The 27,730-nt window shown below is 44.0% G+C and overlaps 1 protein-coding gene across 2 annotated transcripts in view; it reads right to left on the bottom strand.

Annotated features, from left to right (window-relative positions):
• Positions 1–4,080: 4,080 nt before the first annotated feature.
• Positions 4,081–27,730, bottom strand: part of POU6F2 (POU class 6 homeobox 2) — a 485,531-nt gene continuing 461,881 nt past the window's right edge. For both annotated transcript variants that reach the window (XM_073886904.1, XM_025853180.2), the window contains exons 8-10: positions 17,198–17,366; positions 8,138–8,306; positions 4,081–4,705 (exon numbers count right to left, since the gene is read on the bottom strand). In XM_073886904.1, the coding sequence (XP_073743005.1) occupies positions 4,201–4,705; positions 8,138–8,306; positions 17,198–17,366 (843 nt within the window). In that variant the 3' untranslated portion in view covers positions 4,081–4,200. The remainder of the gene's footprint in view (positions 4,706–8,137; positions 8,307–17,197; positions 17,367–27,730) is intronic.

Below are 27,730 nucleotides of genomic sequence, written 5' to 3'. Positions count from 1 at the left end.
TACCTGGAACCCTTTCCTTTTCTTAACACCCGGGATTATAACACACGCTCATTTACATGCTTACAATTTCAATGACATATCTGAGTTCAAGACACACTTAGCCTAGAAGCTCATGTCAAACAATTCTTTATTTTTTATGGTACAAATTAAAAGTGACAGATCTGAAGCTGTTAAGAAATACACAAAGTGCAGCTTTACTGACCATACAGATATTGCTCTAGATTAAGTACAGTTTTGTCAGTTTTTTTTTTTTTTAAACGTTAAGCAACCTGTGCAGATAAATCAGCTTTGGTTTCAATGTCAGAGCAAGTAAGGAGCTTTTAAATATCCAGTTTGGCTTCTCGGTCACAAGTCCATCATGTCAACTTCTCATCATGATGACTTTTTTTCAAAACAACCCAGTCGGTTTTCCTGCCCTCCTTCCTGCTGCCTCCCCCACGCAGGGAGTAGGCAGCTCTCCATGGGGCCTCATCAGTGACCCTGGTGACCAGTCTAGATCACAGCATGTAGGACAAAAAGAAAAAAAAATCACTTTCTTAACAACAAATAAAACAAATGTGCCTCACATAATTTCAAGTTGAAGACAAGCAAACCACATGACGAAAGCTCATTACAAAATGTTATCCAAACAGATTTTACACTCAAACATTGAAATGAAAATCAGTTTCCTTTTTCTCCATTTTTTTAAGCTTGGTCATTAACTGGGTACAAGTAGAGTGCTGAGGTAAAACATTGATGAACAGTTTGTATTTCTTTTTTTTTTCTTAAAATAGGAACAGTTTAGTATTGCGAGATTGTCAGCAACATTTAAGCCATATCTATACAATGTGCATATACCTACAAATACTGAGCTTTGGTCCAGCGTAGAGAAGATGAGCAAAGGCATTTTACAATTTCTTTTTGGTTATAGCTTGAGTTCTTTGATACGCCTCTACTTGGTTTTCTTTTTTCCTAGCTCCTTTTGCTTTTTTGTTCTCTCTTTTGTGGGGTGTGTGTGTTTGTGTGTGTGTGTTATGTGTGTGTATGCATGTGTATGCGTGGTAGTGTTGGCTGATTACAACATATAGAAACCTAAACCTTGCAATACAACTAAAACCCTCAGTTGTTCAAAATGGTTTTTGGTTGAAAAAAAGCCCACAAACAAGGGTGAAATAGAACATCAGTCCTTTTGCTTTTTTATCAGACAATGAAGGAAATGAAGATGACCATAATTTAAGATTACGTAGGAAAAATATTGAAGCTTGAAATACAATCACATATGCCCGAAGTGGCTTTTATTTTTTGTTAGTGGCAACTTTATCCTTCAGTTCATGGAAACATAAAAGACACTTAAGAGTTACTGGCATATACGAAGTTGTTTACAAGTGAAAATAAGAAATGTCATAATAAAATTAAGCAGTAGGTGAGGTCCCGAAGACTTACAAGTCACACAGTATAATTTATATTCCTAAGAATTTGTTCAGGCACCTTTTTATGCCTTGTAGCAAAAAATTTATCCGTAAAAAATTAATATAAGAAGCATTACAACACCTTATAAATAATTTATAAAACAATACAAAATTATAAAACTATAAAAAAAATCACTGCACATGAATGGTTTTACGACTGTGGGATGAATATATTTCCATTTTATTCCACTCTGGAAGATTACTTTTCTTTTATATTTTCACTGTCCTAGTTATACCCTCCCAATTATAGATCTCCGAACGGAGCAGGCCTTATGTAACTGCTGCTGGCATATGTTTAAACATTTAGCATCCATCATATGTCCTCTGGTTAACTTCTCTTCCTGGGGAGCTTCTTTTGATGGAATTTGGAGCAGGTCCGAGGGGAATACAAAATCTGTCTAATCGATACATTTTTGGATTTCCGGGTTGTTGGTCTTTGTGTGCAGTTTTGGAGGTGGTGAAGTGAGTACCATGATGTCATTGGCATCGAAGATCAAGTTAGCTGTGGTCCAGTTAGCCTCAGACTGGTGGATTGGAAATGCCTTTACAAGCAAATAATTCCACCTGCAGAATTTCCTTTTGAGTTTCCTTGCCGGTGGTCTTCTGATTGGCGCAAGAACCGTCTGGCGGGGGCAGGTTGGGGGGGGGGACAGTCCTGCCATCGCACTGACACCTGCAAAAGGCCCCACAGAAGAAGAAACTCACACTCCCGTGGGAGAGGGAGAGCGTTAGGGGAGGAAGATGACATTTCTATTCAGTTGGGCAACTTGAGGGCTTAGTTTTTTTCTTTCTTTCACAATTTACTTCTAGAGAGGACATGAGCGTGATTAGTAACTAATGACTCGAGAATATTTGCATCGAGACAGCTGGCAGATCGGTGGTTCCCTTTGCCGGCTCCTTAGACCAAACGCATTGTGCCTGGCCCTGGGGGACCCGCTTGGCCACCTGCCCAGCCATCCTCACGTCTCACTTTCCTTCTGGCTCATCAGGTGATTCAGGCCCAAGCACCTTTCGAGTAAGTTACTTTGAAAACGGAACTAATTCCCTCGTTCTAATGGTGAAGGCTACTCTGACGTGTTAGATAAGCCGCTTCTAGAATTTTCCTTTTGGTGGAGGTACTTCGCTGTTACAACTTCTGTTCCCCTTAAGAACCCAGCCCCCAATCCCAATCGTTTAAATTCGCCTTCCAACTTTCTGCTCCATTTGTAAATGTATATCCCAAGAACGATGGCTCCCCCTGCCCTGAAAAAAGTCTGCCATCCCTACTGGAATGAAAAGAGTAGCAGAAAAGATGGGACTTACAAGATACACGATGGCCTCTAAGGATCCAGTTACCATCCCTTTCTTTTTGGCCTGTTGCCTTTGTGTGTGTGCATATGGGCGTGTGCATGCTATGTGTGTGTTTTGACTGAAATCTTGAGACATTTCTTTGGCTATCAGACTTCTGAGAGAAATTGCTTTGCACAGAAGCATAACATTGATGTAAGTATTGAACCAAATGTGCAGTTTATGTTTATATTACAAAATTAGTTTTGGTCAGCTCTCCATGTACGTGGCCAACAGACTGAGAAAAATCCCAAACTCTGGTGTGGACAGTGAGTACAATTACAGCTTCTGCCAGTGTTGACAGTTCATCGAGCAAAGCCCTAGATATTTTGGAGTCTCTCCTGCATTTTGCTGGGATATGAGTGGAAAAAACACCGTTCCCACTCGGCGGCCCCCCTGCATACCCTGGAGGCCGCACCCGAGGGAGATGGAGAAATGGAGGGAGAATGAGAAATGCGAGCTCCATTTTCTTTTCTCAAACCCACAAGTCATAGTGAGAAGAAAGCAATGGATGCTTTGGCACACGATCCAGGATGCCCCTTCCCCCCCCAAACAAAACCAAGACAAAGAAAAAAGAACCCCCCACCCCAAATGAAAACCAACAGTGAGCCTTAGAGGATGGCTTCAGCAATGACACCCACCTCACAGGTGGGGACAGAGATGTGTGAGACAGGAGAAATCAGGCTTCTTAATTTTCCTTTACATACAAATGTAAAAATTCGTAACACAACTTTGCACTCAGAGAAGAGTAGACCAACGATCGTGTTTGCAATGCCATGTTTCTGACTTTGGTTAGTAGGGTTTCAGAGTGAATCAGCACTTAGAACCTGAAAGAATGCAGTTCCTCCTCCAGGTGGCAGGCTTGTATTCGCTTTGAACAGATACAAGTTTTTATTTTGTTGTTGGATTTATTATTTTTTCCTTTCTTTCTTCCTCTTTTGTTTGTTTTTTTGGTTTAGTTGTTTTTCTTTTTCCTTAAAATGTGTTCACATTTTCATAATATACAGAAAAAAGTATGTGGTTATTTGGTTTGCTTTAAGTCCATTAGAAAATTGGCTTCAGGGAGACGGGCGGGCCAGGGGACTATCCTACCACACACACCTGTGGGTGCGGTGTGTGCCTTGTTTAAAAATTTTCAAAAATGTTTTTTTTTCTTTTTGGAAAACCAAAGGACACATATAAACCATTCTGTCCACTTGGTAGTTTTCTTAGTCTCTTTACTTACAAGGGTGATGACTGGGGCTCTCTTTCGACTTTATTTTCAATGTAGTCGTCTTCTTCTTCTTCTTCTTCTTCTGCTTCTTCTTCTTCTTCTTCTTCTTCTTCTTCTTCTTCTTCTTCTTCTCACAAATTCTGATTTGTGGAGTCCGAGGGTGGAGTTTCAGTTTCTGTGGGTTTTGCTTCTGCTTCCAGGCTGGGCGTCTCTTTAGGAGTTTTCTTCCAGAGAGTCTGTCAAAGGCTCCAGAGGGACCGCCGTGGCCGGCTCGTGCTGTTTTAAGCGCTTAATTGTGTTCTTCAGGGCTTGCCTCTTATTGCAGAACCAAACTCTAACTACTTCCCGGTCATAGTTTAGCTTCTCGGCAATCTCGGTCATTTCCTGCCCAGAGGGGTGTGTGTTCTTCTCAAAGTGGGCATTGAGGATCTCAAGGGCCTGGGGTGTGAAGGAGGTGCGCCGCTTGCGCTTTTTGGACGGTTCACTCCCGATAAACTCGGTCAGGTTCTGCATACCTGCTCGATGGCGGGCCTCAGCCTCAGCCATCCACCGCTCAAGCACCGGCTTGATCTTCTGGGCACTTTTAGGGGTGATGTCCAGCTTTTCAAACCTGGCAGGATACAAAAGGCCAGGGTTCAGTTTGGCTGTCAGACTGCTAGCTATAGTGTTCTCTTGGGCTTCCTGTGGTAGGAAAAAGTGGCTTCTCAGGATGGTGTGTCTGGGGGGAGAATTGAGAAAGAACAGTCTTACACTGAGTCCTCTGCCAGGGTGGGCCTCCTGCCTGCCTGCCTGCCTGACCGCCTGGCAGAGCGAATTCACTCCGGATGAGCAGCCAGCTGCAAGGTAGCCGTCCCCCCCCGCTCAAGCCAGCGCCACCCACCCTGCATGCATGTTCATGCCCCGCATGCAGCCCACACAGCCACACGGATGGGGGTGGGGAAGGGTGCAGACGGCAGGACCCGCGAGACACTGCGATGGAAACAGAAACAACCCTCCCGAGGGGTGTCGGAGACAGCAGCTGTCATGTTCTTTCGTTTAAAACGATTCTGTTGTATGGCTTCCGTTTGGTTTTCCTGAAACCCCTCCCATGGACTCGGTTATGAAAATGTTGTAAGTCACCAGTCGGTTACCAAAATGTTTAAGTTACCAGAGTCAGGGATGGCAGCTGGGATGCGGTTCTTTTCACCTCTGTTTAGTGTCTCATTTTAATCCCCCCCCCCCCCCCCCCGCCCCTCTCCCTCTGTCTGTCTCTCCCTTCCCCCCGCCCCTGCTCTCTCTCTGGTAACAAACAATTTGCACCATATGTCAGTTAACAACTTGCCCCCTTTCCAGGTAAAACACGGCCTGTTGCTACTCTACTGGGGGGACTCAGCAGCTGGACACCTTGTAATTGCTATGAACAGCCCCCTCCCCGGTTGTGCGAAGGCCACCTCATGCCTTTCAAACGCTGTCCAGTGTAATGGTGTACTTTGGCACCAGGGCATCAAGCTGTGTTTAATGTGTGATATCTGCAAACGGTACTCCCATGATATCATTTTCTGTAAATGAGGCCTTCTATGTATCAATCGCCATCAGCAATTCTTTGCTACACTGATTTTAAAAGATATGAAGCATCTCAGGACAAAATTATATGGAGTGTTTTAAGAGGACATCCTGGTATCCAATTCAGCCTCATGCTCAATGAAATACACAGAAGTGTCAGTTGCTTTTATTCCTTCGTTTGTTTATCCTAAATCCAAATTCACGGCCCTCCCGTATGATGACTTCGGATACATAGATCTTCTCTTCTGGGTCCTCTTCGGTTATACTCTTTTTAAGGGTTCCGTGTATCGGAAGACAACGGTCTGACTGCAGAGTGCATCTTATAGAGCTAAAATGAACCTGCTCTAGCCAGAGTATGCTTTCTAAGGACGGTTGCAGAAGGACACAAAAAGGATAGGCTTCCTTTACAGGCCATAATCTTATCTTTGACATGGCATTTTAGATATGTGATAAGCAGTGCAAATAGTATCAAGTTTTAATGTGATTTCCATAGCATCACCTTCCCTGTAGAGTTCAAGGGGTTATTTATTTTTTTTTTATAAAACCCAACTTCCACTACTGATCAAAGGGGGAAGAAGTACATTTTGCTTTCAATAGAAAATGAACTAATCGTCTAATGTCATTTAATGAGCTTGCCACAAAGCTCTAACTGTCGTGGTAATTTGCTACATACCACATTTTACCATAAAAGCTACAGAGCTTAAACTCTGGATAGTTTGACAACAGGCTTCACAGTGCCACCGTGTGAGGGACAAAGCTTGCAATAGGGATGGTCAGCATGTTGGTGGTGTTTCCTTCTCCGCGTCTCTGTTAAGGAGGCACTCGCCAAAGCTGTGCCTGGAAGTCACCATCGCTCATAAGTGACACTTGGGTGTGCAGGCTCCTTCCCTCCCCTTCAATAAACGTGAATCATTCCAACGTCAGATCTCCACCTCTTTCAAGACTTTCATTTTTTTTCTCTTGGTCGTTAGCTCCTAAAAGTAGCTCAACCCAGACCCTAGCAGCTAGAGAAAGGCTGTGAAGTCAAGGCTTCTGGCACATTCTGGGATACGGTGAATTCCCAGGGTCTCTCTCTCTCCATTTCGGCCATAGCTTTCTTGGCTTCCCCTGGGGAAGACTTTAGAAATCTACATATTTGATTGGGAATGCCCCAGACACTCTACGGGTGTTGGTGAAAACATTAGATGGCACTTAAGCCAATAAAAGGAAATCACGTTTTAGGACTAAAAATAAGCCAGAGAGGACTTTAGCAAAAATAACAAATGGACAACTTAAAAAAATCTGTGGCTGCCTTCATCACAAGGCTGTCAAGATGAAACAAAATTAGTTTCCCAGCAGGGAGCAACAGTATTCATATCATTGATGCTGCTTGTTAGTGTTGATGTTTCCATCCGTGTTGTTGGGAATAACATATACAAGCCTTGAAACAAATTTCCCAGCAGTAGTATCCTTGTATAGACTGAATAAAGGTTATTTTCTACAGGGAGGTATCTTATAAGAAAAAACAGTAGGGGAGACCATAGACGTGAGAGGATCCTATGGCGCTTTTTGTATTTAACAACAATCAATGGGTTTTATGGAAAATCATTGAGCAAAATGTGAGCTGCAAGCTACTACCCCATACTGATGTTATTTATAACCTTAGTCTTAAACTGCAGGAAAAGTACACTTCCGTCCTTTGGGGAATACATTAAAAGTATAAAGAGCAGATAAAAAGACAGCATTTCATGGATCACCAAGAACAAAATCCACTTAAATGAGTTTAGAGTTGGTTTCTTGGCTTTTCCTGATGGAGGAGGACTCATAAGGCATTGCCCAAGAGGAAAAAGCTCTTACAGAAGTGCCTTTGTTACCTCATGCATAAACATGGGATTAGTGCAACACGCGCACACACATACACACATGCACGGGATCTGCTGCTGGCGGCTTGACCCAGATCAACTTGAACACAACCAAGGCTGGATTCTGTCATTTATTTATTTATTTATTAAATTTTTTTTTTTTTTTTGGGAGGAGTGGGGACAGGGTAGGCCAGATTCTCACTACCCCTTTCTGAGCCACGTAAAGCAGCTGCTTCTTTGAAAAAAAAGGGGGGGGGCCTTTAGCGTTGTGTCTGGGAAGGCAGTGTTAAAACATTCCTTTGCGGTCACGAGATTGTTAATTTTCTTTTTAGGTGTATTTCCTTGGAAAAATCCCGATAGCCGTCCCTGGGCCGAAATGGGGGGAGTGTTAACCCCCGTTGGGACAGGCAGCTTTACGGCTTTTGCTCAGGATACCCGTCTGCAGACAGGAGATGGGGGGGGGGGCTCAGCTGCGTAGGAGGGGGGGTCCAGAAGGAAGCTTCTGGCCCGCGGTGGGGGATTTCCAATGACACTGCCTTCTTTGTGAGTTGACAGGAGTTATCAAGCCAGGCCCCCGCATCTGCTTTAGCACCTTCGTTTCTGTCCATGTCACCGATTCCAATGTATAACCTCCCCCAATCCCCCCAAACTTAGTTCCCATACTCTACCCCTCCAGCTCTGCCCACCCGAAGAAGAAAAGCTGAGCCATGAGGACAAACGAGGCCCAGGCCGGCCAGGAGAGGTGACAGCATGTGGGCACGGGTTACCTGCAGATGGCCGACTGGCTGTACGCGGGGCCCTCTGTAGCACTGAGAGCCTGTCCCACCTGAGTCTGGGTCAGGCCAAGGGACAGGCGCCGGATTTTAAAAGCTTTGGCAAATTCTCGGATCTCCTCCAGATTAACCCCATCCACCTCACCCGCTGCCGTTTGAGGATCTGTGGAGATGTTTTTAAAAATAGGATCAATACGTCAACACACACCCAAGTAATATCTGTTTATTACGGCTTCTAAGAAAGTGGCTCTCTTTAACAGCAGATGGTGCGGAAACCGACATTGTAGAATGTTCTCTTTGTCTCCCGAGTGAGGCACCCAGGGCCCCATCCTCAAGGCGTTACACCTCCACAAATCACCCCTGGGGATGTTTCTATCCCAGATAAAACCATAGGTAGTTCACACACGGCCATTTCCACGATACAAGACCGTGTTCCCCTGGGCTTAACCCGTGACAACCAGGGCAGGGAGGCGCGAGCTGGGGGATGCGACTCCATTTTGCCCATCAATAGGCTCAAATATTGTGCAAAAACATAAATAGGGAAAGGTTTCAATTTGAAATGTCTTAATTGGGTTCTTTAGGGCTAAAAATTGCCCTTGAGAAAAAGAGGATTTTGTGTTTTTTCCTTCACCAGATCACTGCGGCAGGCAGGCTAACAGATGGTAATGTTGTCTAATTTCTTACGTTCCTGTTAGCCCCTCGGAGGAGCATGCTTATGAAGCTGTGAGAATAATATTTTATCCCTCGCCCCTGCCGTAGCAGTTTACTGACACGATGCCTTTGTCCCCTAACAGGGCACATAATAAAAAATGCCTACTGCAGGAAGGCTCCTTTGGTGCCGGATAACATGGTCAATTTAGGACTTATCAAGGGAAATGACACAAGAGCTGGAGAAGGAACCCCCCTGCTTCCCGCTACTGATCCCTGGATAAATGATAAATGAAAGCATAAACCAAGCTGGAGGCAGCATGGGTTGGGGATAGGGGAAGATTTCAAAGTGCTGCTCTCTCCCGCCTGGAGCGAAGCCCTTCTCCCTGCGAGCTGACTCTATTATTCTCCGCCTCATTCCTCGGACTTCGGTGAAAGTTTTTCTCTTCCTCTTTCTGCACAATAATCCATCAATTTCAGTAAATTCAAGTGCTTGTCTAGGGACTCTGGTGGACTAGATTCATCTTCGGGGCTCAGGGCTACAGAAACTCCTGTTATCGGAAGAGAAATAAACATTTGCATTTCAAGGGCCAATTGTTCAAAGACTTTTGAATAAACATGTTAATATCTGTGGGGGGTTTGGAGCTTCCCAGGGGAAATGGACTCTGTCAGTAAGATCTGCAATACACTTATGCACGGTACCTTATCTTCACATTAAAAGAAGTCCTGTGGAATTTTTGCATGTCATTCGTCGTAAGTTTGTCGAGGAAAGACTGAAAAGTGGTACAACCACTGGGACCCTGTGAGTATTTCTTAAGTGACTCCTGGGCGTCCTACTGAGTGGTAAGGGGGAACAAGAGAACTGGGCGGGGGTCATTTCCAGCCTCTATGGAGTTTACAGTCTTTAGGGGGTTGGGGCTCAATATTATGAATGAGAATCAATTCCTGAAAAATACCAGGCTGAGCATAATCAAGAACTAATGGTGTCACTCCCACAGCAGAATTTACAGAGAAGGGAGAGGTGACAGTGTGACAGATAGGCAGCTGTCGCAGAATGGAGGGGCCACATCTGGCCAGTGGGAGCAGCGTGCACATAGGCAGGAGCAAAGCACCGTGGGGGTGCCCGCAAGCCGTTTAGCAGGCTGGACTGCGGAGCTTGTGCTAGGAGTGGAGGATATTTCAGTGTAGGACATCGAGAGTCTGTGTCCATGGGCACGGGCAGAGGGTGACTACAAAACTGATTAAGATTAAAATCTTGCTTTTTCTCCCCCCTCCCAATTTCCCCTAGACGGCTGGCATCCCTGGTTAAAGAAAGACTTGTTTGGGTTGTCCTTGGGAGAGGCTGCCCTCTGGATGTTAAATCCCCCGGGAGCAGCAGCCTGGAAGCAACTTCAAAGGTTTGCTAAGGATTCTGGGAAGTCACGTCCACGTACACGGCAGCCTGGAGCCTCTTCTCTCATTTCTTCCTTCAAACATCCCTAGAGCAGAAGTTGCAAATGAGCAGCTTGCACATACAACTCAGCTTTCCTAGAGCTTACAAGTTTTTGGAATTGCCAACATTTAAACATTGGGAGGTTTCTAAAGAAAAACATTTGAGTTTTTTTTTTTTTTTTTTTTTTTTTTAGGTTCTTTTGAAATGTTTAGAAGGTTTGGCTACATTAGGCCTCCATTGGCACTTACTTGGGAATGATCAGTCAGCTAGAACTGGTTCTGGCTGCCCGTTCAGCTCCTCATCGGCAGCCTGCTGCCTGGCTCAGCCTGTTTTGGGGACTCTGCGTTCAGAGTGTACATTCCCAACGGGGTGGTTGTGGACCAACGCCCCCCCCCCCACCAGAGGGCTGCGGCACATAAACAGTACAGATGTGCAGTAGATCCGTGATATTAACGTTTCACGGGGGAAGGAGGGCAACAGGGATTTAAAAAAGCATAAAAGGCCTTCTTGTGGGGGAAGGAGGTGATGATAAAATAGTAGTTGAGAAGCTCTGGTTTGGAACAGTGCCGTCCACTTGGTACAGACGGACACGGGGAGGGCCTGGCCTCCTGCCAGGAGAGAAGGCTGAGAGCCCTTCCAGCATGTGCAGCAGAGGTTCAGAACCCAGGGTGAAAAATCGGAAACGAGACTTTCCTTATAACAATATGACTTTTAGGATGGTGCTTTTCTTCCTTTGGCAGGACTAGGAGTCGCCTGATGGGGCCCAGGACATGCATTTTGAACAAGTGCCCCAGGTGATTCTGAAGCAGGGGATCCCTTGACCCCACAAGGGGCCTTCTCTATGTTTCTGGCCTGCCCGTGACTAGGCACGGCCCCCTCTGCAAATTGCTGTCTTCTCTCCACCCTTTACTGTCCCGATTCACCAGGTTCCTACACAGAGGAGTTGCTGTAGCACCTGTGTAAGAGTGATGAGCCAAAACGGCGCTGTGAGGGGGGACCCCTGGGCGGGCACCCCATCCCACACCCTTCCCCAACCCCAACTCCACCATTTATGGCAAGTGGCAAATGCTTGGGTGTCAGCAGGCTGGGGTTGCCAGTGTAGTCTGGAGTTGGGGGAGAGTTTTTCTCTGAGCAAAGCTAAGTAGCCCTTGTGGGAAGTAAATTTGTTGCCTTATATTAGCTCCATCTCTAGATCAACAGGAATCAATTGAGTTACGCGGCACGTGTGGGGCGGGTCTTTGATCTCGAAGAATACTGTGTTCTGCTTCAGCCCTGTGGCCCATGCAGGTTTATGACTTGGGGGCAATTTTATGTAAATCTGTTCTATCTTACTTCTTCCCTTTCCCTGCTGCCTTTAATGCTTATGTTGTCTTCCTGGTTCCCCGAGACTAGCAACTAAATCTTGCTTGTGCCAGATTACTGACAATAACCAGAGTTGAACTGAAAGCTGTGGACTCTTAACTCCCTGCACTGAGCTGACTGTGGAAGCTTTCACTCTAAAGCTCAGAGAGGTGGTCCCCTGCCCCACTGAGCCCAGGGTCTTCCATGGGGCTCCAGACACTCATCACACCAGGAAGCTTGAGTTCCTTCTTCCTCTTCTCAACGTTTCCCCTCTTGTCTTTTCCCTCGTTCTACTTAGAGAGCTGATGAGATAGGAATTCTGTGAAATTTAAACAGGTTGATGATCTGTTGGATAAAGGCCCAGGGAAGGGAAATCAGTATCTCCTTCTTTGCACAATTTCTTAATTGCTGGAGATGAGCTGCCTGATTTTCTTTATATTATTTTTCTTACCCATAAAATCAGGTGGCAAAATGTCTTACTACAGTTTTCTCCATGAGTCCCAAGACTACAAAGGCCCCCAGCCCCATGCAAAGAAGGGGCCCACCCATGAACAAAAATCAGTTTCACCCTGATTATATGTGGGACTTGTTTTCACACTTTGGGAGAATTCATGAGGTGGTGTCTGTAAGGTGGTTTTGAATTGATAAAAAAAATTTATGCTTTTTTTTTTTTGGATCCTAAAGTTTCTGTCTTAAACTCTTGAGGATTCCCCTCCTCCCACTGTTGGAACAATAGCCCTTCCTTAAGGGATATATGCTTTTCTATCTGAGGAGGGGAAACAAAATGGGAGCCTCTTCCCTGGGATGTGACTTCAGCTCTCAGTCTGGCTCAGAGGTTGACATTCCATCCTGGGATAGCTCAGTCTGGTTTTCCCTCATCCAGTCTCCTGGCTCAGGGAGGCTGGGTTAATTTCAAGGAGGATCCTGAGGCCCCCTGGATGGGGACCTCAGAGGGATCTCTCAGATCCCCTACTGGGTCGATCCAGCACTAGGGCAACCTGGTCTGGGATTTCTCTGCATTGAGGAGGAAGTGACACCTTTCAGAGAAATCCGCTTCAGATGAAGTCAGCCCAATATATTAAGTACAGGTTCAGGAAGCCACAAGAATGATTGCCAGGATCTGCCCCGAATCTGACCCTTGCTAGAGGAGCCAGAAGATCAACCTATATAGAGATTAACTGGCCCAGAGATTTAGAATCAACTGGCATTGAAAATTGGCAGGATTTCATAAGCATGACGTTTCCCAAACCAAATCTGGAATGCGAAGGCTGAGAAATAAAAGATTTTTTATGGGAACTAAATTGAAATTGGGTGAAAACAATCCTTTCTGCAGAATCTGGTTGTATGGTCGCTGGGTCCACACCGAACTGAGCGCTGAGGATGGATCGGCACAGATGCTTTGTTTTGTTTACTTTTTAAAATTTAGCTCCTTCCACCAGTTGACATGGACATCAGTATAAGGGGTTGCTAACTGGGTCGAACCGTCACCATCCATCAACATCATCCTTCTACAACCTCCGTTTGTGGGATTTTTCTATGAAAAACATGCAACTTTAAAGAAGCTGCCAAGTATGAATTAACGGTCTTATGTAAACACCCATCTGCTTTTTTATGCTATTCTCACAGCAAATAATGGGCATATTTACCAAATGTTTCTGAGAAATAAGAAACCACTTAAGAACGTGCAATGTAATTTGGGAGAACAGTTTACTTGCAATATGGTGACTTCATTGTGGAAAATAGTGTGAGTTGTGATCATGGGAATCAGGGGTCCCATAAGCTATCACCATGCATCTTTATGTTCACTTTATGTTTGTTTTTTTCTGGTAATAGCCAGCAGTCCTTTGCTGTCTAAAAAAATCAGGCTTACTGGCCAGGGGTTTAAAGAGTGTGTACTGAAAAACAAAACAAAACCAAACTCAGCAAAGAATTAAAAACCCCCAAATCTACCTGTTTTTAAACAATACTGTGTAAATCTTGAGCCAATTTGGGACATTTCTCAAGTCATTTGTTTGACTCTGTTAGACTTTCCAAAACCCTGCTTACAGAAACTATCTTTACTTCTGATGACTGTGACGAACAAACAAGGTATAACACAGGGCAAGCTGTGTGGGAACAGTGAACAGGTACCTACAGGAGGTATTCTTGGGAGTAAGGAGTGTGCTTATTTGGTAACACTGAGCTCAGATATGGTGTTCTCTGCACATGAAGATCCCATTATCATTGTTAAGGCATTAACTCTATGTTCTTTTGCCTGGAGTGGGGAAGATTTGGGGGTGACTTCTGGTTCCATTTTCTCTGGAACAGTGGCAAGTTGCACAGCACTGTGGTGACAATATTTGACCATGGATGAGGGAGGGTTCATTGACCAAGGTCTTGACCACAGGTTCTAGTCCAGTTTGACCTGGCCTTGGTTTCTTGGAGGGATTTGTTAATTAACCATCCAACGCAATTCAAGAATTATTTATTCTAGCAAGTCTTTCTGTTCTGTCTCAACCTCTAAAACCAAGTTAACTATCAACTGTATTTTTTTTTAGATTTTATTTATTTATTTGAGAGAGAGAGAATGAGAAATAGAGAGCACGAGAGGGAAGAGGGTCAGAGGGAGAAGCAGACTCCCCGCTGAGCAAGGAGCCCGATGTGGGACTCGATCCGGGGACTCCAGGATCATGACCTGAGCCGAAGGCAGTCGCTTAACCGACTGAGCCACCCAGGCAACTGTATTGCCATAGTCCCTGTTCACGTGTTGATCATAGTGTTCATTTCTCTTTATTGTAACTGTTTCTTTGTTACCAGTTCATGACCTCCCCCAGGGCAGGGAACCCATCTTGCTTATTTTTGCTTTCTTAATTTCTATTCCTGTGCTTGGCATATACATGGCACTGTGTTTTTATTTTTAAGTTGACAGCCTCTGACAAAACCACCCTCTTATTCCCCTGTAATTTCATCTGTATCACAACTACATCTGAGGTAGGGGTTTGGTCTCCCCATATTATCCTATCTGCAGATTTGGTGAAGTTTCATCTCAGACAAAAATAATTTTAAATGGATATTTCATGCTTGAATATAATTTCAAAATATGCACACTGTCTAATTTTTCTCTTTATATTACCTCAGGGAAAACTCTGTGCTTTAATTGTAAGGCATGGGTCCAGGCTCTTAAAGAATTATTTGAGGAATATTTAGGTGATTTGACATATACTGTCATTCAAATGTCACTGGATAAAATTCAGGTGTAAACATCCGATTTTTGAAGGCTGCTGTGCTGTGTAGTGTGTGTATGACCCATTGGGTTATCATCCTGGTCCTGCCACCCATTAGCTTTGTCACACAGAGTGTCACAGCCTCTCAACCAAGACGGGATGTGGTCCCTCTGACAGAAGATGGCCAAAATGGGTAGTACTTTCAGGATCTATCCGATGTCAGTTTCAAGATCTGCAAATGAGGATTTCTATGACCTCACTGTATTAAAATGAGCACGATATTGAAAGTGCTCTGAAAATCCTTCTTTACAAATCAAGTTTTAAACAGAGATTGGTTGGGAGAATCAGCATCAGAGAAATGCTCTGTGTATCATTCATTGTGTAGTTGGGTTTTGAGACAGAAGGAAATCAATTAAACAACATGCTCAAAATCAGTAGCAATGTTAAGCCCAGGAGTGGGTTTGTATAAAGTCTGACCCCCAGGGGGACTGCTTGAGCCTCCCCTATATTTGCCGGAGAAGGCTCCTCATTCAGGCTCTGCATATGAGTTTGGAGTTTCCTGCCTCAAGTGCATATGGTAAAGAAGTCTCTGTCCCCATTCTTTATATTTCATATCAGGATATGTAATATGGTTCACTCATTATACACCCAGAACTTAGATGCCCCATTGGCAACCGTGCAGTTGAAATTCCATCTGTCCCATTAAGTAGCTCTGTGATGGATTTCTGAAAAAGGCTACTCCTTTCCTGACCAGTTTGAGACAAATGACTAGAGAGAACCCGGTATCATCCATCCGTCTGTCTGTGTGTTCAGCCACTCATTCATCTCCAACATGAACTGAGTGTTTACATTGTGTAAAATACTGTATTTGTGGGATGATTTGTACTTTATTTGGTATTTACCTTATTTCTTCTCTATAAGATATTTGATCTCAGTTCCTTTTCTTAAAGGACCAAAGCTTAAAGCCTATCCTAAATTTATGACCGTGCTGCTATTTATAACTAGAGTATTTTGTGGAAACTTATGCAGAATATCGAAGTGGAATGATGTTGAAATCTTTCCTAATACCCCGATGAGGAGTGTTTTTCTTGGGGAAAATATGGCTATAATTAAATTAACTTTATTTATGATTTTATTCTAGTAAAACTAGAGTTTCTAGCCCAAATGACGGGGGTTGTATATCCAAACAACCTATAATAACTGGTTGATGGCAAACTTCCAATATGTGCCCTGAAACTCTGGTGTTGACACATCTTTGGGGTTAAGGGGCCTCCAGGCTAGTTGAGGTACTTGGGCATTTTCGTATCTTCCCAGAAGTCCCCATTCTCTTCTCCATTCCAAATCCTTCTTGCCTGAATTATCCATATAATTGAACTTATATGTAGGTATGGACACACATATATATTCTTTTTTGGGGGGTTGCTTGCATGGGGAGGGCATGGCAACCCTCCATTTTGCTTCTCATTACAGATGATACGTGAGGATTCCTGCTGTTCCTGTTATAACAAGTTATTCATGACACTTGATCAAACACAGATACTCAGATGTGTCTTTATTTTATGGCACAGATATCTATGCAGTGCTTTAGCCCTTTAAACCTGTAATTACTGGATTTTCGGTTCCTGGAGAATTATAATCGAAGTGCGCATTCTGTGATTTTATTTACGGGTAAAAATTGCACCAAAGGTGAACGACTAACCTGAAATCAGACCATTGTCCCATTCATCTCCACATGTTCTGATTTGCATGTGATACACACGCTGTCTTTACGTGGGGCCACATACCATTTCTAAACATTACATATATATGTGGCCCACTCAGGGAAGCAGACCTGCAGGCTTATTTTAGTTTATGAATGGTGGTTCAGAGATTTCCCATCCTGTTCCAGCCTGTGCCGCTTTCCCCACGTGCCCCTGGAGGCGGCTCAATGTGCACACACACCCACCCGCCCATGGGCACGCTCTCTTTTATTTCCTCTGACACCTACAAATAGAAGGCAGGGGACTTCAAACACACGGAAAAGCAGCTTGACCTGCTGGCTGAGTACCTGTTGTTGGCGATTTCAGTTCTGAGCTCTGTGGCTCGTGGCCTGCAAGCTGATCAGCTTCTCCCTCCTGAAAGCGGCAGGACTGACTCAGCATGGCAGAAAGCGCTTGAGATAGAGACCCGCCCTGCGTGCACCCATCAAGGGGGCATGCTTTGGGGGCCTGTTTCCCTAAGGAACCATCTGGCCCTGGGCAGAGACCTTATTCCAGTATTGGCGTAGAAAGGCCGGGAAATTCCTCTTTGATGTTGAAAGAACGAGAGAAAGAAGGACGGAGGGATGGTGGGGAGAGAGAAAGGGAGGGGAGAGAGAGAGGGGAGGGAAGGCATTGCAGATAGGCAACAAGAAGGCCACCATGATTTAACGGAGCCAGAAAGGATACTTACTGCTGACTAACTGGCCCACGCTCAAAGCTGAAGAAGAGGAGGATGAGGAGGAAGAAGAGGAAGCCTGCCGGATGGGGCTTTGAGACATGGATGCTTGGCTGTGAGCCAGGTGCAGAAGGCTGCTTTGGGAGGCTGCTTGACCCACTGACGTCTGCGAGGCTTGGTGGAGCTACATGGAAAGGGGATGTAAAAAATACACACATGAGTGAGAAATCGGAGGGTGGAAATGCCAGGGGATAGAAGTTTCATCTGGGGTTGAAGCATTGTATTTCCAAGAACATTATATTGCTCAGGAACAATGCAAACTCTATACACAACGGGCAGGATTTTTTTTTTTTTTTTTAGTATATAATATGTTGCAGCTTGCTTGACAGGCATTTTATTAGTAATCCTAAATATATTATTAATTCCCTACTTGGCTTGCGGGAGCACCCAATTTTCTACCTTTCTCGACCTCAGCATGTGGCTGGACTCTTTTCTGCCTGTTCACACAATTACAGCACACGTGGCAGGCAGCTCCAAGAGGTACAGATAAAATACAGTGCTTGCCATCACCTCGGAGTGTGCAACTCAAGCTCACGGGTATGGCTGTGCCCGACCAATTTGGCTTCTGTAACTGGTATTTTTAGGAAAGTTCCCATTTAGGCTGAGTGTGAATTGAGTTTGGAACTTTCTGCTCTCCCCTCCTCCCTTCCCCCCCCCCCAAATCAAAGAGTCTGGCTGGATTACTGTAAAGTGGGGAAGAACGTTCTCTGATGTCCTATAGGAAACGGAGAGAGAAGTTGGGGCAGCCAGGACAAAAATATCCAGTAGTATTTGTAGCTTTCAGTTGTTGCTCTCTTACTCCGTGCCACCCTGTGTTAAGGACTTTGATGCCCTCGCTCATTTCTTATATCGGCCTGTGAAGTGGGTACTATTTTAACCTCTCTTTTGCAGACAAAGAAGTGGAAGCTCTGAGAAGTTAAAGGGTTTTGTGGGTTCATCCGGTAGGTGTAGGGGAGCTGGTGTCTGGACACGTGTAGTCTGACCTGGAGGCTCGAGCTCTTAATCACCACGCCAGAAGCAAGAATTAACCTAATTTTCAAAATTCAGTGCGCCTCGAGAAAGGTTGTCTTTATGTCCATTTATTCATGGCTCCTTTAGAGGTTCTCAAAGGCCTGTTGTTCTGGGTGGTGAGGGCAGCCCAGCACAGGAGAGGAAGGTTGGAAGAAAGGGAAGTGATTACAAGTACTAGGTCCCCTTGGAGGCCCAGGAGGGATCCTTCTCCATCTGTGCTTGCCCGCCCCGCCCCGGAAGCTGACACAAAGGGGGCAGCTCAAGACCCTGGACAGGTGCACGATCAGCCTTAGCCATCGCACCCTTTGTGGCTGGAGATAGCCCTCCTTGGTTTACAAACTGCTTTCGTGGCCATTGTCACACTCACAAAGGTATAGTAGGGTTTCTATAAAAGGAAGTCAGCCCAGGGGGAGAATCAGGTCTGGCCCTGAACTTTGGTTGGCTCTCCCACCAAAGTCCATGGCCTGACCTGACCTCTGATCACTTGCTCAGGATCTGACGGTCAACCTGGGACATGTCAACTTCACATTTGTCACTGCCTTCCCTGTGTGTGTGTGTGTGTGTGTGTCTGTTCATTTTTTCATTCAACTTTATTGAGAGATCATTTATACATAATAAAATACACCCATTTCAAGCATGCAGTTTGATGAGTTTTGTCAAATAGACACATCTGTGAAACCAGCTTCATAATCAAGACATAGGACCTTCCTTCCCATCATTCTGTAAAGTTCCCTCATTCCCTTCGCAATCAATTTACCCCCAAGGCCCAGCCCCAGACAGCCACAATGGACTTTCTGCCACAATGGACTCATTTGGCATGATTCTAAAAATGGAATCGTACAGTATGTACTCTCCTTTTATCTGTTTTTTTTTTTTTTTTTTTTTTGCTGGGATACTGTTTTTAAGATTCATTTTGTTGCATGTGTCAGCAGTATCATCCCTTTTTATTGCTGAGTAGTATATATAGTATATATTTGTAGCATATATCTCTATATTCATATAGATATCTATGCCGTAGGTTGTTTATCCATTCATCTGTTGATGGACGTTTGGGTTATTTCCAGTCTGGGGCCATTATGAATAGAGCAGTAAACACTCATTTACAAGTGCTTGTGTATACCCGTGTTTTCATTTCTCTTCTATAAACACCTGGGAGTGGAATTGTGGAATTCCTTCATCCTACTATAAATGCATGTTGAACTTTTTTAAGAAACTACCAGACCGATTTCCAATGTGGTTGTAGCATTTCGTATTCCCACAAGAAATGTATGAAAATTCCAGTTGCTCTCTGTCCTTACCAATGCTTGGGATTTGTCGGTCCTTTAAATTCCCTAACGTGTTTTTAACCATCAATTAACATTTTACCTGCAAACAACTATTAGTAAAATGCTACTTTGGAAATGCATAAGGAGCTCTTTCTCCTTCTCGTCCCTTGTGGTAATGCTTTTGCTCCCCCGGGTTCATATGACATCCCTATGCGGCAGATATACACCTAGCATGATTATGAGGCATAAATGACTGGCCCAAGATCACGTGGTTCGGAGAACATTAGAATCCGGACTCTCATTCATAGCTCAGGGCTCCTTCCGGGATGCCATTTTGTCCCCCTTCAGAATTGCTTGAAGTTACCTTTCAAGTGAACATCCTTATTGTTACTGAACTGTGCTAAGTGGAGGTTATATTGTGAATAAAAGATAGTGATAATTGACATGGAACCCAAATTAATATGCATCAAACATCTGCCCCAAAGTAATTAGCCGATCTGCCGAGCACATAATCAACAATTGAATCCAGTAAATTTTATTCTGTAGGGACACATATTAAAGATTAAATCTATTTTTAATTTGCTTAATAAAAGGTGATGGATATTTGCATGTCAGTCTACCCCTTCTAACTTATTGAGTTGTCCTTCTAAATATTGTTACTTGACAAAAGCTTTTCACAGTTTTGAGTCACTGAATCATGAGATAGCCTTCCGTTTTACCATTCCATCAATATTTTATTGGCCCTGGGTGTGGTAAAGTACCATCAAGGAACTGGGTAAGACAATAATCAATTAAAATTTTTCTTCCTCAGATACAACTCAGTAGAGAAACAAATTAATGGGCTGCAGTCTCACTAAGGACACAAAAAAGCAAACTAGGCCTTATGCCTTAAGCTATGCAGGAGAAGAAATTCAAGAGGAAAATAAAATAGTTCTTTTAAGAGCTTGTCCTGTGTCCACACAGTCAGAGAATGAGATGACTCTAAGATACTTAAGTGTCTGAGAAAGATACATTTCTTCCAAAGTAAATAAGCATTTTTTTAGGACATTGGGGTTCTGCTTTCCCTCCAGAGTTTAACCAGACAATATGGAATAACCAAGAAAAATTCTGAAAAGTTCTTACTTGTCAAGAATCGAGATTATATAAGCAGTAGCTTCCTCACCGGAGCCCATATGTCTCATTCTAATGTAGAGAATGTATAGACATGTATCTGTTAATTCTAGAATCACATGTAAGTCCAGATGGAATAGCCTTTTGTACATATCAAAACGAGCCCAGAGACTGACCCTCTTTTATCACTTCTTCCCTCAGAAAAAGAGGATGTTAGAGTAACACTTCTCTTACTTCCCATCCCTAGCACTGTAATTCTTTCAGGTAAATGACAAAAAAATAGCCTTATCTGTGATGTTCTTAGTTTCATGAGAAATATGCTTAAAAATATATGTAACATCGGAAAAATGAAGGGGGGGAATCGGAGGGGGAGATGAACCGTGAGAGACTGTGGACTCTGAGAAACAAACTGGAGGTTCTAGAGAGGAGGGGGGTGGGGGGATGGTTTAGCCTGGTGATGGGTATTAAGGAGGGCATGTACTGCATGGAGCACTGGGTGTTATATGCAAACAATGAATCATGGAACAGTACATCAAAAACTAATGATGTAATGTGTGGTGATTAACATAATAAAATTTTAAAAAATATATATGTATCAAATAAAGAAAGGGAAAGCAGAGATTTAAGCTACTTCATGAAACAACTTTGGATTTCAATATAGAAATTTCAAAGACTTTAAATAAGCAACATTAGAATTAGATTTAATTCTGTTGTTTTTCAGACCCCGACTTAAATCTGAAAATCCTGTATTACTTATACTGTGTAATTACTGGCAAAAGAAATAGGTGTGTAAATGCCTCATACATAACTGGCCATAAAAAGTGGCATAGTTCACCAAAAGAGTGTGCAGGTTATTAGGGAATAAGGAGAAGCCTGAAGGAAAGCCTTCTTTCCTTTTCCTTCCTGGAGAGAAGAGACTTAGAAGCTTCTAAGAAGGCAGATGTTTTATTACATTGGTTGGCTTGATCTTGAGAGGCCAACTGTATGGATACCATTGATGAGATGCTTCCCACATGTCTTTACGTAGACTTTTAAATCTTAGTATTAGCCCTTTTGGTTAGGTATTGGTGTTGTCCTTACAGAAGAGGAAACAGACTTAAGATGGCTTACCTGGGGTCACACAGCTGATATAACTGAGTTTTGAGTCCAGGAAAGTCTGACACAGGAGCCAGCGCTCCTTCCAGCAGGCACACCACTGCCCCACTCCTGTCTACCCCTGGAGACAGGTATGAGTCAGGAGGACGGCAGGAAGCTCTAGCTGGATGGTGTGGGGACACATGAGATGTGTTCAAATTGGTCACGGTGAGCTACACGCTAGAGTTGATCAGCACAAGTGTAGATCATGGTCTATCATTTTGAACATATCTCATCTGTTTCGCTAAATATGACAATTTAAGTATTTTTCTAGTTTAGGATTATTTTCTATAGGTCCTGAATTTAAAAATGTCATATTTTTTAGGAAAACATGGTAGTCAGAGATGGCCAGAGCACTATGATTTTGGTGTCGTCTGGGACACATCTTGGATGGAATTGCTTATAGATTGTCCTTTGCTTAATGTAATGAGTCCCAGTTATTTGTTGTACCCCAAATTTACTTTTCTCAGTATCCTGTTTATATGATCATATTTTCTATTTATTCACTATACCCCCACTGCACTGCCTAAAGGATCTGGAATTTGTTTCCATCTAAGTTCGAGGAATCACTTTCTTGCCTTTTATTGAGCTGTAAGTCAGATGTAAATAGGCTGTGTTATGGGCTGAAATGTGTCCCACCCCAAATTCATATGATAAAGTCCTAACCTCCAGTATCTCAGAATGGGACTATAATTGGAGATTGGGTCTTCAAAGAGGTAATGAAGTTAAAACGAGGTCCTTAGGGTGGGGCTTCATCCAGTATGACTGGTGTCTTTCAAAAAAGAGGTTAGGACACAGACTGGTAGAGGCAGGAGACCATATGTGGACACAGGAAGGGGGTGACCACCTGCAAACCCAGGAGAGGGGCATCAGGGGAAGACACCCCTGCCCGACACAGTGATCTTGGACTTCTAGCTTCCAGAACTGTGAGACGATAAACTTCACCCTATTTATGGCACTCTGTCAGCCCCAAGCAGACTCATACAGGCTGAGAGCACAGAGCCAACAAAACAGGAGAGGGAAGGGGCAGTTCATGTTAACCTGGGGCTTTGCATTACCCAGGGAAGGAGGGAGGAATGTCCATCTCTTCCAGGAAATGACAAACAGGGAAGGACAGGATTCGAGGTCTGAAAAGCTTCTCCCTTCCTGTGGCGTGTGAAAGGCTGGCTTTGTTGGTTTGTTTGTGTTGGCTGCAATTGCTGGCTGTTTAATATATTCAACAAAAGTAAATTCAAGTACAAGCAGGCTTTACAGACGTTCTTGATTTTCCATGCCCTGGCTCCTTGTAGAGCTTCCATGTGTAACACAGTATATCTTTAATAATGTTTTAGTTTCTGGAATAAAGCATCTTCCAATTGAATCCACAATTGCTACAAAAATAAGTGGAGGTGACAGTGTCTTGGAAAGTGGGATAAAATGCAGAATGTCCTAGACAAGTTGGAAAAATGAATGCATATAAACAGTAGAATTCAAATGGAATTAAATATAGAGAGATTAATTTGGGGAAGGAAAAACTCTCCAATTATGCCAAGGCAAAATGGAGGAGGTCTGGCCTTTTACAAGTATGTCAGGGAGCCATATAATGAACCACAGACTGAACCCCCAGGTGGTGCGATGAGAACGTGAATATGACCGCAAGAGTTCTAGCAGGAGCAAGAGCATGCAGGAGGACATCGTGACTCTCTGTCCCTGCACTTTTCTGAGTACCTCCTGTGTACCTTATAATAGCTCGAAGAGAAACGAAGTCAGTGGGTCTCCAGATTTAGCGTTTATCAGAATCACCTGGCTGTTAAAACACAGATCATACCCCCCACCCTTTCCCGGGGGTCTGATGCATCTGGGATGGGGTGCAAGAATTTGCATTTCTAACAAGTTCCTACACGATGCTGGTGGTTGGGGGACCACACAAGGATTTTGAAGGAGCTTCTCTTTGAAAAAGGGTAAAGGAGGAGTATTTATTATGTCCAGACAAGAGAAGCCACAGCCCAGATTTAATAAGAACCTTCAAGAATGAGGAGGACATAATGACTGCCTGAGTGTTACTGAGCTGCTCGTTCCACTGTGGGTAGGACAGGAGCCCAGATCTTAGATTTGCTAAGATTTCGGGTTTATATCAGGACAAGCTAGCTTGAAAAATTTTGAGGACCTGAAACATGATATTTAGTGGAGATTTGAATTATCTTTTGTAAGGCTTGAAAAAAGCAAGGAGGGAGCTGTCCTTTTGGCAGGGTCCAGGAGACTCCCTGGATTTTCTTTCTTTCTTTTTTTTTTTTTTTGAAGATTTTATTTATTTGACAGAGACACAGCAAAAGAGGGAACACAAGCAGGGGGAGTGGGAGAGGGTGAAACAGGCCTCCCCACTGAGCAGGGAGCCCGATGCAGGGCTCGATCCCAGGACGCTGGGACCATGACCTGAGCCGAAGGCAGATGCTTAACGACTGAGCCACCCAGGTGCCCCCACTCCCTGGATTTTCCTTCTAGTTCTCTCCATGACTGGGAAGTGGCTCTTTAACCTGCACAGGAAGAAGAGCCCCAGCTGTAAGACTCCCTCAGATACTTCCTGTCTGTAGGGGAGTGAAGCCCCGGAAGCGGAAATACCAGTGGGCTCAAGAAAGAGAGCAGTCACACCAGACACTCAAGGCTGCGGGGAAGTGAGGAGAGGCAGCGTGGGGGCAGGATTCAGGAAGACACCGCACACGGGCAGGCAAGGCCAGTGGCAGTCCTAAAAAGCGCTGGGGACACACAATGATGGGACAAAGCAGGGCAGAAAACCAGGGATTACATGGAGTTGAGGTAGTAAGGTGGGAGAGTGCGGTGGGTGAGAGGAACGGGTTAACATTCACAAATGAGACGAACAGAGAAGGCAATGCTGTGTGGGAGCCCTTCTCAAGCTGCGGTCCCTAACTTGGGAACATACTGCAAACTGACAGGAGGCACAGAACTGGAAAGGCACAGAAAGGCCTGGGCTGGGCTGCTCTGGAAGCATGGCTCTGGGATGCTGGTGCAGCGATTCAACCGAACATCACTGACTGAGCCCCCACCATGGGTGGGGTCCTGAACCAGGCTGAGTCAGCCAGCTCCCTGTCTTTCGGGTGTAGATACCTAATGACAGCCCAGGTGATGAAAAGGAATGGAGCAGGAGGGAAAGCAGAGAGGAGGGAGCTTGTAGGGAAGCTTCGAGAAGGGGGGATCCTGGACAGAGGGACGGTGGCCAGAGTTTGCCAGACAGAGACGGTGGGAAAGGCATTCCAGGCCAGGGCACTGTCAGCTGGGCTTGGCAGGGAGGGACGAGGGGAGACCAGAAGGGCGAGACACCCAGTTGTGTGGCTGGAAGGTCAAAGGGCTATTTTGTGTTGGAGTTGCTGATACACACGTTGCATCCATCTAGGAAAACTCCTATGCTATTTCAGATCCCTTGTGGGTGGAAATGCCTCATTTATGTCTCATTGTGGGTGGCTCTAAGAAAGAGATCGGGAACCACTGTGATAGGCAGGCAGGGGCTGGGAAAGGCAGTTGATTTTCAAAAACAGGTAAGGGAGTACATTTTGTACTTACTTGAAAAGCAAATGAATGGATTTGGATAATCAGATGGCATTTTGAGGAGCCGATTTAAATGAACTACCTTCCTTTGGTTTCCTATAAAGGCCAAGATTACTCTTTGAAGAGAAGTTGTGTGCCTTCATAGAGGACAGTCTCCAAGGATTACAGCTACAGCCTTTAATTTCTGAAAATTTTCATTGCTTTGATTTTACAAATTGCAACATTTTCCCTTTCAAGTGTCTCTACACTCTTAACGGTGCTACAAACTCCTGCTAACTTTTGTTGGAATTTAGTCAAAGGGAGAAAAAATATACACAAAAATGATGTCTGTGCGGCTACGGAGAAATCATTAATTCACGGTCAGGGGTTGTAAGGGCAAACCAGGGGGTGTGGGGCCCTCTCACTTTGGTGGGGAGTTCGCCATAATCCACAGTAGCTGCAGAGTCTAATGGAGGGAACAAAAGCTTACTTTCAAAATCCACCAAATATTTTTGTATTAAGTAGCTTTTTTTTCATGCCCAGAAAGATACTTCTATCTTTCTCAGTTTCTTTTTTTTTTTTTTTATCTAGTCTTCTTCTGACTTTTATTCTCTTGTATTGCTCACCAAGAATCTCTGATGTGATACTGTGAAAGCTAAATCTAGTGCCATTGAGTCTTGGTATATATTTTAAAAATATATTGCTTGCATTCCAGATGATAACTTTGCAGGTTCTCAATCTTTTATCATTGGAATAAATCATCATCAAGAGTAGTTGAGGGTCCACTCTTAGATTTTATTCAGGTTCCTTTAATTAATGCTAGGCAGATGTAAAAATGAAGTTAAGATGTAATTTTTTCATTAAATTAAAACAAGTCACCCCGGGTAATCTGGTCCAAGGTACTTCACTCCGTGAAAGTGAACTCCCTTCTGAGTGTGAGTTAGGGAACTTTCTGCTCCTGTAATTTATGATGTATTTTACTGTTGGAACTATGCTCTTGTGAGAGCAGGCATTTGTCATAAATCACATGAAAAAATAAATTGAGAAACTTCTCTACTGTATGATAGAAATCCTTTATTTTTTAGTGGTTGTCTGTATTATATTTCTTCAATGTAAAGGGTAGTATTTAAAGAAAAAAATTGAAGACTACTATCCTTATACCTCCAGCTCTGGGCTTTTTACTTTTGGACTCTTGGGCATTTTATGATCTCAGGATCCCAGCTTTTTTTTTTTTTTTTAATTTTTTTATTGTTATGTTAATCACCATATATTACATCATTAGTTTTTGATGCAGTGTTCCATGATTCATTGTTTGTTCGTAACACCCAGTGCTCCATGCAGAACGTGCCCTCCTCAATACCCATCACCAGGATAACCCATCCCCCTCCCCCCCTCCCCTCTAGGATCCCAGCTTTTATATCCAGGACTCAGACTTGCGCATCTCCTGTCAATTCACCCAACTTGTTAGCGCTCTACTATATGTTCCGGGGTGCTTCAAGGTGTTTCAGAGCTGGTGCCAAGAAATAACAATAGCCATTCGTTTCTTTCCACCATTTCCTGATATTTCTAACCAGGTTCCCCACTGGTTCCCTCGATCTTTCTGGGACTAGAATAGACCATGTGCACATGGCTGCAACAAGAAGGACGGACCCGGGGGCGCCTGCTGTGACTTGGACATTCAGGAAGGTTCGTATGCCACTCTTCTCCAGCTGTGTTCACATGTCCTGTCAGCACTCATGTACACCGTCCAGGACAGTCCTGCTTTCTGGGATGCTGCTCATAATTGACACGAAGTGGACTTGCAAGGCACACCCCCAAGGGGCTGGCTGTTTCTTACCAGTTACTAGCTCTCCAGTTCTACTGTGAAGAAGACAGTCATGGCCGTTAGAGCAGCAGAGGACCACATGTTCCCACAGTGGCGGAAATGGATCAATGATGTCTACTTTGGACAAAGAGTGGAGGAATGGCACCATATCTGCCTTTTTTTTTTTGGCCATTTCTTGCCTAGGTCCTTCTCCTGGATTAAAACCATCCTACCTCAAATCTAGAGCTGTAATTTTATGTAACTGGAATCGTCTATCACCTACACGCCCTCCTCTGAAATCCAAGGTGAGAATGAGAGCTGTTTTGTATTAAATGTTGATGATTTCTAATTAATTCATCACCTTTGTGGCAATTTACAACTTGGCTTTACTGACAGAAATAGTTTTCAGCAGATTGTATGAAAAGAGGCTGATCTCATTTTTCCCCCTAGAGATAATTTTAGCATAAGTTTGAACACATAGAAATCGGTCTTAAAAAGCCAATAAAAGATAGAGGCTCTTACCTTATTTAGGGAACCATTTAGAAGGTAGAGATGGCATCTTGTAAATAGTAAAAGAAATAAGCTAGCTGAGAGATAGGGGTGAGGAGAGGGGAGGGAAGTCCTCAGTGATAGATCTGGCAGGGA

The sequence above is a fragment of the Callorhinus ursinus genome, unplaced genomic scaffold (assembly GCF_003265705.2).
Source record: "Callorhinus ursinus isolate GAN/ISIS: 27379988/994484 unplaced genomic scaffold, GSC_fseal_2.0 scaffold73, whole genome shotgun sequence".
Classification (NCBI taxonomy): Eukaryota; Metazoa; Chordata; class Mammalia; order Carnivora; family Otariidae; genus Callorhinus; species Callorhinus ursinus.
The sequence above is the reverse complement of the archived record's forward strand: the minus strand, read 5'-3'. Positions and strand labels throughout refer to the sequence as shown.